This window comes from Macrobrachium rosenbergii, chromosome 5 (assembly GCF_040412425.1).
Source record: "Macrobrachium rosenbergii isolate ZJJX-2024 chromosome 5, ASM4041242v1, whole genome shotgun sequence".
Classification (NCBI taxonomy): Eukaryota; Metazoa; Arthropoda; class Malacostraca; order Decapoda; family Palaemonidae; genus Macrobrachium; species Macrobrachium rosenbergii.
Genome location: NC_089745.1, coordinates 37317990 through 37334492, shown reverse-complemented (window position 1 = coordinate 37334492; position 16503 = coordinate 37317990). Strand labels below are relative to the sequence as shown.

General features: G+C 34.5%; 1 protein-coding gene across 1 annotated transcript in view; it reads right to left on the bottom strand.

Moving 5' to 3' along the window:
- LOC136838665 (glycine receptor subunit alpha-4-like) overlaps nt 1-16503 on the bottom strand; it is an 825852-nt gene that overhangs the window by 218998 nt on the left and 590351 nt on the right. Inside the window, exon 9 of the mRNA XM_067104011.1 lies at nt 10685-10853. Coding sequence (XP_066960112.1) covers nt 10685-10853 — 169 coding nt within the window. The remainder of the gene's footprint in view (nt 1-10684; nt 10854-16503) is intronic.

Here is a 16503-nt window from a genome sequence, read left to right as displayed (position 1 = left end):
ATATATATATATATATATATATATATATATATATATAATTTATTATATATAAAGTTCTGTCATTTTTATATCATCTAGTCTGTTTAACAAATAAATTTAATGCGATTTATATATGGTAGATATGCGTATATATATAGAAGTAATGTGTAGGCTACACAATCATGCGTGGCACAGAAACTGAAAGGAAAGGGCACTATCAATATATATATATATATATATATATATATATATATATATATATATATATATATATATATATATATTATATATACACACACACACACACACACACACACACACACACACAACAAATATATATATATATATATATATATATATATATATATATATATATATATATATATATAGTCTATAAAGCGCAGTAAATTTGCTAATTAAATAAACGGGCTTGATGATTTAAAAATGGCAGGACTTTGGCAGCAGAAAGAACCTCGTGTTAGACAACCTCATTGTTTTGAAGTAATCGCCGATAATGTTAGTACAAAGCAGAGCAGTTTTTACGTTGGTTTCAGCCATCTTGAATACCCCAGTAATAGGATCAACAAAGATGCAATAAGGCTAGTTTGTTAAGCATATAGACTAAATGGCACTCTGTCGAGGGGAACTGTTAATCTGTTCCTGCGGCGTATGCCACAGGGTGCAGTGATATATAACAGAAACTACTGTCTGGACTTACTAAGTCTATCTGAGAAAAGAGCGTTTTAGAAAAAAATGATCGGGAAGGAAGAACTTTGCAAAATTAAGAAAAGTGTTTTGTTAGTACAAGTTGCGGTTTTTTTGTTGGTTTCACCTTCTTGAAATTTCCCCAGTAAAAGACAAAAACAAAACTATAAACATCCATTATTAGTCAATGAATTACAGCAGAAAATTATAAAGTTTTGAAGTACCAACGATGAAATCAAACTGCATAATTTACATGGGAAGAAATGAACTTTTCTAGAGTCTGAAATATAACAAAGGCGCCAGGAAAAAATGATCGAATTAAGAACTTATCAAAAAGCTAAAGAAAATATTTTGTGAGGAAAAAGCAAAAGTCTGACCGTGAATACATCGCGCAGAAAAGGTTCCTACCCTTTAAGATGGAATTTAATGAATTAGACCTTAGACCTTAGGCTACGCCTAAGTCTTACTAACTGATCTTGACCACCAGTGGAATCAAAGGATTGAACATAACGCATGATTAACTATCGGCAGAGTATTTCCAAGAGAATCAATACCCTAATGCTGATCTGGATAACCAATGGAATTTAAAGGATTGAACAATAGTGTAATGTTAACCGTCGGCAAAATATTTTCACAAGATTTATTGTTGTCCTAGTATGGGTCTGGATTTATCTGGATCACAACTGTGCTCTCAAGATTATTTTTCCAATACGGACTGGGATCATTACTGAAATCTAAAGATTAATGTTCCATTACGGATAAAGATCACCACTGGAATCTAAAAAATACTGTCCAACTTCGGATGTGAATCACTACTGAAAGCTGAGGGACTGATTATTAATATATAGTCGACCGTTGGCAAAAGGTTCTAAAAGATTCATTGCCCTAATACGGATCTTGTTCACTGCTAGAATCTAAAGGACGGACGACTAGTGGGCGGCAGGCTAGACTCTAATGATGAACCCTCCAAACGCAAACCCAGAATTCTACCATTGAGCTGCAGCATCCACGGTGTTTTTTTTTTTTTGCAGAGAAGCCTGGCATTCTTGGTAATCATTAGAGAAACACGCGCCCAGTATCTTTGTTCTGTAGGACTGCATCGAACTAAAGACGACCCCAGTCTTCTTTAATGGGTATTGATGTATAGAATTATTGACCCCGTACGGATCTGGATCATTACCGTAATTTCGGATAACGAGTTTTAAGATAAATTCTTTATGAAAATTCATCAATGTGTAATTATCAGTTCCTGCTAAGAGCGAAACATGCATACGAAAACTTGATGAAAACACAATTTCTTTAATTAGGGTACACGTTGAGGGTACAGTAATCATCTACATAGCTCAGCCAGACCTTTGACGCGACACTCGGCGAGTTCGAGAGATGAATAGCTTTAAGAGAAGGGAACCTTTCAGATTCTTTCTTCTAGGAGCGACTTTTGTTCTTCTTAAGAATGGGCAGAATGGGAACTAAAGTTTTCATAAGAGATAGAATGGAGGTCTTTGAAACCTACACAAAACGTTTCTAATTGGTGACACGGGCTCGTGGAGGGGAGAAACTTAAGAAGTTTTATAAAAAGGCACAATGATAAGAAAGACGGATCCAATAACATGAATAAATTTACAAATTAAAAAAATGACGAAAAAACAACGCTGGCAATAAAGGGACGGGCATTCGGATGCCCTTTTCTTGTTAGGCGTGAAAAAAGAGAGGTCTAATATGAAATATAAAATGACAAAATTTTGCCATAAATACTTTGTATCGCAATAGCAGAATAAAATTCGCTCAATTGCATTGTTGACGGACCGATTAAGTGGGGATGTCTGTGTTATATACGAAACTGACTGATGCCTCTCAATGTCAAGCGATGCCATTCACGAACTGTACAGAATGGCTGCAATCTTCGAAGAAGAGGTCGCCCAGAAACATCATCGAAATGCTCCTATAAACATTATTCTGTCAAATTGTTTCCATCGCCTTCTAACTTTATGACATTACCGGAAATCTGGAATGTCTCATGAAGATCAATGCAGCTCCTGAGACTGCATCACTGTATATAATTAAGCACCTCACATTCTTGTGGACTCGGATAGATGTGTAAGTTTAATTGGAAAGTTTCTTGAAGCTCTGCTTGGCTCAGAAATTTTTTTTTTTACATTATTGTTAACTTTATATGGTGTTTCAATTGGAGTTTTACCCAGAAAGCTCTGCTGTGACCTAGCTGCGATGGGCAATGCAGAAATAAACGAAATTACATAACGAAAAATATGATAAGAGCGTCAGTGAACTTTTCTGCTAATTTTTAATTCAGGAAAATGGTGAACGAGAAACGTATTATTTCATATATAACTGAATATGAGTAACTTTAACGGGAGAACATGCCTTCCACCTATAGCTACATACCAACAAATCTGTCTGTCAACATACCGCCCACAGTATTGGGCTATGATGCGTTATGAATATGTAATTACCCAGTCTAAGAAGTAAATAAACCTTTGAACTAGTTTCCTTTTCTGGTCTGTTAACCAATCCATAAGTTATTTATTCAATACTGAATTCCAGTCAGATAGGGCTATGCAATAATTTCTCCCTAAATCACAAACACTTTTCATTTTTTACAAAAGCATGAAGGAAAAGCGAAGAGTAATCTCGCTATATGTTTTTACAGCGGTAAGGGTGCCCAATACTTACAATAAAATCATAAAGGGTATTTTCTCCTTATGATTACTTTTTCTAATGAAACGAGTCAAATGACGTTATTTTTCGGGAATAGAAAGTAAACAGAGAGAGAGAGAGAGAGAGAGAGAGAGAGAGAGAGAGAGAGAGAGAGAGAGAGAGAGAGAGATGTTAGCAACAGTGCTGGTCCTAATGGAATCTTGCAACCCCTCGTTTACACTCAAGACTAATCTGCTGTGTTACAGTTTTCGTCTTTATCGATCAAGTACTTCTTCATTTGTATTAACATTTAGACATAATACTCAGATGCTTTAAAAATTTAAGAACAAAGCAACATAAATTAGTTCCTACATTTTCAATACAAAATCATCCTCTCAGCTTTTCAATGGATTCTTAAACACATGTAATTTTCACTCCGTTAAAATTTTGTCCACAGCAAAAGAAAACTGAGGTCTGCTTTAATCTTTATCAAACGATCTTCTGATACACCTATATTTAAAGTACCTGATTGTGTCAACGACGGTCCAGGTGCTCCAAAAAGCGAACCGAGATGCATCTCGAAAAAAAGTAAATTCCAGTTACTGAATTTCAGTCACAGATCCACACAGTTTTGAAAACTGTAAATGTCTGTATTAAACCCACAGGTTTGTTCTGAAAGAAACCCCAAAAAATATTGGGAAGTCATTATATCTAATCGATTGTAGCAGTTAGAACTGTTATAGTTAGGCTGACTAAACTGAACATACACACTGCAATTTCCAACAGTGTTATAAGCTCCATAACTTGAACGCTAACTAATTTACATTATTTTTTTCTCAAACTATTTTAATACCATTTAAAAAAATGTATAACTTACATACTAACTGCTTTTAAATTTGTATACCTCTCGTTTCTGATACATTTAAGATATCTTTCATTTTGTATTTAGCTACGTTAAAATCTAACATTTTATATACCTTTCAATTCTCCCTAATTTTCTTTTTCTTAGGTATCTCTAAATTTTTTCAACATTCTTCTTGAAATTCTCATGAACAATCTTTGACTCTCTGTAGAATCTAACTTTCTTTTTAAACGCTTTTATCTTCTCTCTAATTTTATTTTTTGCTTTCTAAATTCTCTGTAATTTTTTCTACTAACTTTAAAATCTAAATTTCTTTTTATATTCTTGTAAACTCTCCCTGCCCGTCTTTGGCTCCTCAAATTTTTCTATTCACAAATATCAGGCCCTTTATTGATTCCCCCAATAACGTCTTCTCTCAGAACTGATGTCAGAAAAAGGTCACTGCAAGGGTTGGAATGATCTAGTTTTAGTGGTTGTATGACTTCATAACACTCTTCCAACTATAAAGGACGGAGAGTACTTGTTAGATACGATGTTAGCTTTAAATTACGTTCTTATTACTCCTAAAAGGCACAGAATAGGTTTTAAGATTATAACTAAATTTTGGCATAACACGCATAATGAGGTATTCAAACGACTGCACTGGTTCTTTCAAATTCTATCGAAACTGCCTTTCCTTATCTAGGTATTAAAATCGTTTTAGGGATGTTTCGCAGATGAAACAGTAAGTTATTTGGGAAATTCCTTTCCAGTATCCATACAACGCTCACACAGTGGTGGAGAAGAGGCAAGTGTTCTTACAAGACTCCAGGGAGTGACACCTCATATAATGCATTATTGAGGAAGGAATCCTTTTGTGCGTAGTTCCAGCGTTTTGCCCCCAAGACATTTTCTAACCTTTAAAAGCACAGCTATTGATCACAAAGCCACGGACTACAGCGTCTATTATAATCAACCGCACCGTAACATAACGGAGAAAGGGTGTTGAACTTCGTTCAAGGACGAGAGAGAGAGAGAGAGAGAGAGAGAGAGAGAGAGAGAGAGAGAGAGAGAGACCAACTATTCACCTGTTAGGAAAATGAGTATCGACTTGAATCAAAATGTAGAATATTCAATATAACTTGGACGAAGGAAAGCAATTATAAACATCCGCAATGGACCATGCTTTAAAATTTCGAGAAATTTGCCAACTATCGGTCCATAACAATATGAAGAACTTTCTTTAGTACTATTGAGAAAGCTATGGAACATTCCTTCCGAAACAGAAAAGAACATTTTAGGCAAATATAAAATTTAATTTGAATACAATTTACCGCTTTCTTGAAAAAAGAGGTGAGCGAAATTCTTTCATACAGAGAAGTGATGGCCGGATATTCCATCACTGATAACCGTGAAAAGGCCTAATTTCTGACAGGCTTCGAAGATAATCCCTTTCATCCGAAAGTAAAGTATGGTTCCGCAGTACTGTGGTACGCTCTTGAAACAACAGTTGAAAGTAATTTTTTGCTAGTGGATCTATTCTTGATTCAGAAACATTATATTTAATAGGGGTAGACTGGCAATTCATTCAAACTTTACAAATGATTAAACGTACACAGAACTTTACTGAAAAGTTCAGACACTGAAGAAAGACAACAACCGAAGAAAGATCTCCACCAGCACTTTGGTAAGAATTTAAAGTCATATGATTAGATTTTCTGTAAACTTACATTTCTAGAAAGAATCTTTCAGATGATTAGCAAAGCAAGTTACTCGGCTCCCAGGCCGTTAATCGATATGTCTGGGATAAGAGATGGCCCTGGCCATGGATATTTCCAAGAATATGTCACCCATAAGAGACACAGTCTGCACTGCCAGTACGTTAAAAACCGGACTGATTGCCATGAAGAAATCACTATAAATTTATAACCCAGTCTTAGAAATTGGCAGTTCTTCATATTTCGTTCGGTGTAGCGGGATAATGACAATGAATGCAACGAACAAGGAAAAAATATACTAATATCTTACGTTTTCAGCAAAAGGTTGGGAGTAAGGAATATTTCTGAACACCTTTTTTCATAGATCACAAATACCAACATTCATAAAGTTCTTAAAACATAATGGAAGTCTTTTTTCAGTAACTTTAACAAGAGGGTAGAAGAGTACGTTTAAATCGGCACAACTTGATGGCCACTCTTTGTTACACCAGTCATACAGAAAGCCTTTAAAAAATGAATAAATAAAAAGAATAAAAACTGTAACCACATGAAGAGAGTCAGGTTGATTTTGTTATCAAACAAAAGCACGAACGACATCCTCGAGGAGAGATAAATGCAGCAGAAGGCCGTTGTAACTTTTGATGTAAGAGTTTCCTAACTCAAACTTCTGATAACAAAACTGACACCACAGAAGGTCAATTGTCATCTTGAGACTGAGTATCAACAACATTAACACCCTCATCACCTAAAGAGAAAAAGGGCTGTTGGCCGGCAATTCCACCGCAACGAAATTAAAAACAAACTTGCTTTTAAAAATGTTTTTTTTTTTTCATTAAACAGGGTTTATTCCGCTGAAAAACTGGGTAATATTATTCTCCCGTGATTGGAAGGGCTGCACTGCTTTAAGAGATAATATCAGGCGACGTGAATCATATTAGATTTCCTTTTTTACTCTGAAGGATTTCAACGGCGGAAAAAAAAGCCAACGAATGCGCGGAGGAAGTATTTCATTTAGGGTGATATTCCAGTTTGTCATAACTTCGTTTGGATACTAAATATGTTAACTAATGCAACATCTAATCCGTGGTTGTAACTTGGATAACAAAGGTGAAACAATGGAGGCATACGTGATAACCCTATAAAAATGGTCTTTACGTAACAAGATTTAAAATATACTCTCTGAAGAAAGAGCACAGTCCAATATAGTACAGGGTAGTAGTCAATTAGTTAATGTACTTGAAATGTGTACAGCAATAGTATAAAATCAAAGACACGTGAAAATTTTGTACCTGTGAGGGACGAAAAAAAAGTATTATATTTTCAGTAGTTTTATGGAAGAATATTTGGCTGAAGAAGCTTTCAAACGTGCGGTTGGCTGTTAATTTCAATCCAGAGTGGATACATGAACAGATTGCTCAAAGAATAACAACACCAATTAACTCTAATTTTCTAATGTGTGATGCATGCGAATTGCCACGTGTAAAACATACATAAGAATTGCATCTTTCTTTCATTATCTGTTTTAATCACATGAGAGAAAACGGAAAATCAAAATGACAAATTCTAGGTTTTGGGCTAAAGAATTTTCACTCAGCACCTAAATGAAGTGTATTGTTAACTCGAACTGAAATTAACGTTTTGGCATACTCATTGTTAACTCAACTCCCAAATAGAATTTACTGTAGTCCCAACTGAAATTAGTCCTCAGTTTTAATTCCGGATCCAAATAAAGTTTCTTCAAGCCCCTAATTGAAGTAATGGTTCCGAGAAACGTGATTTCATTTCAGCGCCAAAATGAAGTCTGTTGTAATCCCCAATTGAAATTAAGGTTCTGAGATACTCAGGGTTAACTCAGTGCCCAAATGGAGTTTATTGTAGTCTTCTATTGATTCCCAAAACAATAATTTCAATAGAAGACTATTGAAATTATTGTTTTGGGAATCATAAGTTTAATCAACCAACCAAATGAAGTTTATTGCTGTCCCTAATTGCAATTTACATATTGAGATAATTTAAAAAATGCGCCCAGATGAAATTTATTGTAGTCCCCAAATGAAATTAAGGGTTCTAGATATTCATTTTAAACTCCAAGTGGAGTTTATTGCATTCCCCATTTGAAATAATGGTTTTAAGAAACGCAGTTTCATCTTGGTGCCAAAATGAATTGGAACTGGAATATATAATTTAGGCCAAAGGCCAAGCGCTGGGACCTATGAGGTCATTTAGCACTGACAGGGAAATTGAGAGCAAAGATGGTTTTAAAGGTGAAACAGGAGGAAAACCTTCCAGTTGCACTCTGAAACAATTGTTAGGAGAGGGTGGAAAATAAGATGGAAGAAAGATAATATGAACGGAAGTACAATAAAAGGAATGAAAGGGGTTGCAGCCAGAAGCCGAAGGGACGCTGCAAAGAACCTTAAGTAATGTCTACAGTTCACCGCGTGAGATGCACTAACGGCAATGGTCCCCCTACAGAGGGCGCCAAATGAAGGTTGTTGCAGTCCCCTACTAAAAGGGTGGTTTTGAGAAACGGAATTTTATCTCATTGTCCAAATGAGGTTTATTATAATACCCAGTCGAAATTAAGGTTTAGAGATAAGCAACATTAAACCAGCGCCCAAATGTAGCCCTCAGTTTAATTCGTAGAATTACCACGACACAGAATATCTAGTTCTTAGTGCGTGATGGTCTACAAACAATGGACAGGGATGAGACCCCCAGTAATAGCGCAAATCGGATTTAATCCTGCAAGGGATTTATTACCGACAACTCGTGCCTCGCCTATAGTTAAATCCCTTTGTGTTTGCAATATGAAAACCAATATGATTTGCTTTCTGTCCAAAATTATTAGGCCTTATGTCGAGCGACACGGCTATCAGTCTGCTCTGATGCTAGGCTCTATTTAACAACGTCTAACCAAAGGGGCAGAGTGAATCATTTGGAAAACAACTGAGACACTACCGAGTACTGTATACTATTTCCGTAAACACAAAGTTATAGTTCAAGAACATTTTTCTTATTTTTCTTAAAATTCAAACCATTAACTCACTGTTAATATGTAACGCTTTAATGGCAAATTGAAAGGGGTTAATTTAATATTCCAACCAGAATAACCTATTTACTAATATCATATACTAACGAGCACGTAACAATGTAAACGAAAATGGCTGGACACAAAATGACCTCCACAGAGTTGTAATGAAGAAATTATTCGATATGAAACATTGCCACCCTATGCCATTCTCTCTTCATAAGTAATAAACAACGAGAAGGAGAAGAGTTTTGGTCTTTTCCTCTCTCTTCTTACGTCTTGTGATAAGTGGCCCCCTTGGAGATATAAAGTTTATTATGATTACTTGGGTGTTCAAGATAACGGTGACTTTATAGCAGGTCATTAGCACTTCGACGACATCATTGAAAGAATTATTATGATTGAGTGATGAGTGATATATTTGTCGAAGAGTACCTCGTAAACTATTGATTGAAACACTACACATATTTTTCAGTAATAAAACACTACTGAACTCTAATAAAATGAACTCTAATAAAAACTGAAGTTTTAGTTCTCACTCTGATACTCACAATGAAAGATTCCGATGTGATTCGTCTAAAATTAACATATAAAAAATTTGTCATAACATTCCGACACATTTCTAGAAAACCGAACAGTTCACGGCTCATCCTTAAATGTCTAATAAATCATATTTCAATTTTCGCTTAATAGATTATTTATCTGAAATTCAGAACTTCACCATAAACTAAGCTAAAGATAAGAAAACCACTAACTTCTGGGAAAGACCATTTCGGAATAAAGTGGAAATACCCAAACTCTGGTAGGAGAAACGAGGAAAAAAAAAGCTGCTGAATCCATGGAACTTATTAATGAAAAAATCTACAAACTTACATTACCTTTTTTATTTGAACTTTTAACAATTATATTTCAGTTAAGTTCAAACAGGATTTTGGAATCAGCTAAAATACGTCCCGATCTAGTGGGCGACGAACTATGTCACAGAAGACAGAGACAATATGTATTGATCGATGTCTACATAACTGGGCGACAGACCCAATCGATTACTTTCTGAAGATCTGTGTCAATACGACAACTGGTCAATACTAGGAATAGTTTAATACAACTCCCTGTAAAATTCTTGCTACTGTAATTACAGCAAGGAATGATTAAAGATTTACTAAATTTATTTTGTTTATATATATATATATATATATATATATATATATATATATATATATATATATATATATATATACATATATATACACCTTATATAACATACATACATACATACATACATATTATAAATGTGTGAATCTCTTATAAGAAAGCAAAGTATCTAAAAACTAAATCTATCTGTTTATAACTAATTACGTGATCAAAAGGAGCCCGTAATATTCATGGAAATGAATATTAAGAGGGTCTATTACTTTGTAAATGTATCAAGCGATCATTATGTATGTATGTATGAAATATATTACACATACATGCATACATATATACTTATAAATGTATATTTACATAAATATATATATATATATATATATATATATATATATAAGATTTAATACTGCTTTAGAAATAATCGATATTTCTTTAGCTCGAGATGAAAATTGATAAAGCTGGTAATAATTGAGATAAAGTTGAGACTGATGACGCACATGAAAATGAGGTTTTAAATATCACAATCAAATGATTCAACTTTCTCCCTTTCAAACCACAGAGTGCAGCATTGCTCAAGTTATGTCAGTAGCACAGTAAATATTTACTTACCATCGAGCTTTCATCAATTGAGTCCAAACTCATGACTGTCACGTGGAAATAAACAGTGGTGGGTTCATTGCCGCCCTTCGGGGGCGCCATTTTGTCGTAGTCCCTGGGATTTTCGGGCATAATGTCACTGAACTCCAAAGGCCCGTCATTAACGCTCCCTGAGGCATCACTGGAACACAAAAGACAGTATAAAGTTGTAGCGTTTGAAGGGGGCTGTAAAGAAAGCTATGCTTGTTTTGCTAAAACAGCTTACCGTTAGTAGAAATGTAAATAGGGTACCACAAAATATAATAACAATAAATCATGAAGTTACTAACTGTAAAATTTATTTCTGAACAAACTACGAAGGTACCTACAAACTGTTGTTTATACAAACAAACACACATATAAATATATATATATATATATATATATATATATATATATATATATATATATATATATATATATATATATATATATATATATATATATATATATATATATATATATATATATATATATAATGTGTGTGTGTGTGTGTGTGTGTGTGTGTGTGTGTGTGTGCTATACATGAAGTCGGTTACCTGATGTAAGATTGCTGAAACACTACAACAACATAAATAATGATCTGATTTAAGGCTGGCTGTTTATACCTGATGGCCAACCACTCTAAACATACCTTTGAGCTAATAACCTTGACTAACTGTAATCGGTCATATTTTTAACATGCATTTTCACAGACAAACACACAACAATACTAATGCTTTTCTTGGGCAATATAAATCTAGAGTGAAGTCTGGATCATCAAAGGGACTTTGGAGAAACAGGATCTAGCTAGGACCACCTACTCCATACTACTGATATAAGAGTATTCTCTTCTCAAGACTTTGGGAAATCTTTTATCTTTGAACATATTATCTCTAGAGTTTAACGACAGAGAATTTTATGTTGGTCGTTTTCTGTTTATGATTTTGATCTACAGAACAAATTCATCCTTTCTCTCAGGGTTCATTTTATTCAAATACACTCTTCCAGATATTCATTAGCGTTATTCTTCAACTAAATTGCAGGTAATTCAAACCTTCCTTGTTTCTCATGATCTACGAATAGTCCGAAAGCTATACAATTTAAAAATTTGTACTTTTTCCTACATCTGTGTCAACTTATCTTTCACATGTTTAATCTTAAGGTAGTTTAATAATTCCTGGGTTTTAAGATCAACAGCATCATTTAGTTTATAATTTTATTGATATACACATAAAAAGATAACCAAGAAAAAAAAATATAACAGTGCTCATGTCAAACAAGATCAGTTATGGTGAAAAGTCTTAGAGGATGCCTTCTAGTATAGCTTCATACTTGTATAGGTTTTATGGGCAAATTACTATCTATATACTGTACATATATTTATATATATATATATATATATATATAATATATAACAGTACTCATGTCAAACAAGATCAGTTATGGTGAAAAGTCACAGGATGCCTTATATATATAGGTTTTATATATATCTACACATATTTTATGTATATATGCATATATATATATATAAATATATATATATATATATATATATATATATATATATATATATATATATATATATATATATATATATATACTATATATAATATTGTAGTCTAGAGAGTAGTGTAGTGTACAACATATAAAATAATATACACAAGCACAACTGCATGGATTACAGCATTACGTACACAGCAATAAAAACAATTATTCATTTCTTGATTTTCGTATACACCTCAAATATTTAGTGACCAAGCATTTGATTTCGCAATTCAAAACGGCGCATTACCGTGTTTCGCAGTCGTCGAAAATGGCAAAAATCATTATCTCAGGACGCATTAATTAAAGCGGTGCTACACCCGAAAGAGTGGTCAAAAATGAAAATGAGCTGTTTTTGTAGGCAATGCTGCTTTGAATCGCATACCGAGATGTTAACGTTAGGAATTTTGATGGATTCCGTGTTCCTCTTCATTTTATAATTAAACTATGACGCAGAGTTATTCTCTGTTTTCTAGATTAATACAGTAGCATTTGCATGCCATAGGATACGGTTATCTAAAGACTTTGGTAATAATTATCAATATAAATAGCTAATTCAATCAACCGTTTGTGAATGGTGACAATGTTTTTTTATGTTTCAACAACAATGTTTTCTCTTCACCCCCCAAGAAACAATGAAAATCAATTTCTATTTTTGCTTAGCCTATGAGTCTATTTTGCAAAACATGAGTTTGAATAAACTGTATTCTAGACCCGTTTCCTTTCTTCAGGCCAGCAGTGGAAACTGATTTAAATCTGTATTTAAATAGAAAACTATGTAACGCACCATTGACTCGTTAGAACGAAAAAAAAATTTGAGTAACCTGAAACATAACTGCCTAAATTACCTTTATTTTGCCATTGCACGTTCACTCAGTAAGACGTATTGACGGATGGAGGAACCTAATAAATTACTTCCAATGTGACCGAAACTTTTCAATTTAATGGAGGGCAAATGAATTAAACGGACGGAACGGTTCCAAGAAATTCATCGAAACACTGTAAAAGGATACTGCGGAAGGAAAGGGGCATTCCAGACGGGTGTAATTTCTCTCGAGTGGAAAAACGCCAGCCAGACTTTGCCCAGACAAGGAAATACCAATAAAAGGAAATGCCCTACACAAGTTGGGTAATGCAATTACATCTCTCTCACGAGGTCAACGGCATATTCATTAACGGTTATTAAACAGCCTAGAATTCATCCCATAATCTTATGTGGATGAATCTTTTCCATCATTTCAGCCAAAACGCAATTAGCACATATTGTACACATATGAACACTTTAGCGAATGACACAGAAAAATAATAAGCAGATTCAGTCATACTAAAACCACGTGTATCTTGTGATTTTTTTTAACATGTTAACATTAGAGCGCACACGTACGCACACAAAACATGGTCTAATGTGCAGAAAGTCGAACTAGTATCGTCAAAGCCTGTTAGGAAAAAAAAAACAGTATATTACCAAATATTCTATTAGCCAAAAGGATTTGACAGCGACCATACACCAATATTATGGAAGGTTTTGCGTCACTGGCATTCCGTAAAATATGTAAAGCTAATCGAAATTATCCATGAGCAAGGCAGATGCAAAGCTAGTGTTGATGGGATTTTGTCTGTGAAAGTGCAATAAGTCGTGGGATGCTACAAATTTGTGTCATTTCACTTTTGTTGTCTGACATACTTCGGATACCCTGAGGATGCTGTTGTCATCAGACCTACAAAGTTTGCTTAGTAAAATACATATCATATAGCAGAAAGTTAGGATTCGAAATAAATCCAAGAAAAACTGAATATAAAGAGGACTGAGTTCGCACAAACTGACGAAATAACATCAGATGGAGAAAGGATCACAGACGTCTACACTCAAATATTTAGGAACAATGCTATCCAGTACAGGTTCTTCTGATTTGAAATTTAGTAAAATACTAAATAAGGGAAATCAAACAATGAGAGGCTGAATAAGATCTGGAAATCAAATAGATTATATGTACGTCTAGGGAGATCTGTATTGCTATACGGATATGAATCATGGTATGGGTGTGACACTATATCTTCAAGATTTCTTCGATTTGAGAATGAAGCTTTATGAAGAATATTAGAAGCCAAATGCCAGGACAGAGTTAGAAATAATACCATAAGGGATATGACGTTAGTTCCATATGTAGATGAGATAATGATAAAAGATAGTTGGAGATAGCTTAGCAACGCCCCACGAGCAACTTATACGAGAATAGTACATGATAGAGTCAGCTGGGGCACCGGAAGAGTCGGTAGACCCAGACCTACTTGGATGAGAACTATGAGAAGGGAGTGTGGAGATGAGTGGAGAACCATGAAAGATAAAGAACAGGAAAGGCATGAGTGGGGGAATTTCACAGAGACCTTCCGCGTCTCGCTGCGATAGGGGCGACATTCGTGATAATGTTAAAGAATTTTTAACTCTGGCCAAGCTGCACTGAATTTGTGTTTATTGCTATGTAGTGCCAAAGCATATTACTATTTATGTTCTAGGCTACCTCACGCCCTCAACAGAGGGACTGCTTTAATCTAAGTTGTATAAAACAATTCCGTTATAAAATTTCATTTACGTTAAATAAACGACCTAAGACGTAAAAATAAAAATAATGTCAATATTTTGGTACACATTAATTACCCAGTCACTGTATGAAATGTTCATATGCTTCAATCGTAGCAACTCTGAAGGATGACAAACACTTCTCTTGAGAGGAGGCAGCTTAAATGTTTGTGAAGCGAGACATTTACAAAAAAGAGAAGAAGGTGGCGAAGGTAAATAATCAAGAGGCTTCGACACGAGTACCCAAAGTAATGTCAAAAGAAGAAGCAACAATTATCGACCTTTGAAGGATTGAAGTGAATCTCTGTGGGAAGTAAAAAGTGGGTCAGTGTCAAGAGGGATGGTGACATAAAAATATGAGAGAACAATATTTCATGTAAGGACGGACATGTTAAAAATAAAAATTGCAGCAGTTCCGAAAGAGTACATTTAGCCCCTGGAGGTAAGTTTAGCAGTGATGCTTCCAGGACTGACTGATTAACCACTTCAGTTTAATATTTATTCGTCACAATATCCTTCCAATCTTCCTACTTATTTGCAGAGAAAGTTGAATGATTAAGTTGCATTACTTGGAAAGTAAAAGAGGTGTTATGTCATGGAATGAGAAAGAACTTGAACTTGAAAACGCTGATTAGAACCAAGTTTCAATTGCTTCCATTCAGACACTCTGCATGTCAAATGATTAATATTCTTAGGTGTATTATTTCATTCCATACAGAACTGAACTAATACAGGAGAGAGAGAGAGAGAGAGAGAGAGAGAGAGATGGGGCGGGGGGAAGGTAACGGTGAGCACGAGACACGCTTTTAACGAATTAATGGAAAATATAATGACATCATAATTTCATTACTGCTTTCAGATCGCTTTTTCAGGGCAAATTATTTCATATGTGAATTATTTGAAATCGATGACACGTTATGCCCCAAAGAGGTTAATCAACATAATATAAAATGATAATGGTTATGATGATTCCAACCAACTGAAAAAAAGCTATGTTCACCATTTTAATGGTATCTAATCAAAGTCGTGAAATCTGTATCATTAAAATGCCAATTAATACCATGAGAGACATTTGCGTAATCGCATTTAATTACTAAATTGTAATTAAACCATTAGCACAATGCAACTGAATTTTTTTCTTCAAAACTTGCAATTATTTCTCTTTCTCTTCGTACTAAATTGTTGCATCCAGAAACGCCTAAATTTATTATATTCCTCACATATTCCTTGTCCAGGGATTCCAGTCAGTCAATCCCAAAATCACGTCTTAGTCCTCGTTTTCAGAACTTTGAAATCACCAGAACAGAAAGCTAGAAACTTCATGCAACGAGGAAATCATGAAGTTTTCCGGCCAAAGAAAACTTCCAGAATCTAAAGGGATTTATCTCGAAAAATTGGAAAACTGAATCAAGAAGGAAGCTTACAGCGAGGTTTTGAAACTCGAGCGATGAATGAATTTGGGATTCGGCATTGAGAGTTGAGCAATCATTTCTTATGCAAAATAGTGCAAGCTTGCATGGCTGGCTAAAAATAACGTACTTCTGTCCTGACTTGAGAGAAAATGGAGGCACTACATATTGGTTGAAATTGTTGAGGTTACACGGAAATTCTCTTTTAATTTCTTTCTAAAAAGAGGGGAGACATGATGATCGTTATAAGAGTATTATTCCAGCAGGACACAGAGTAACAA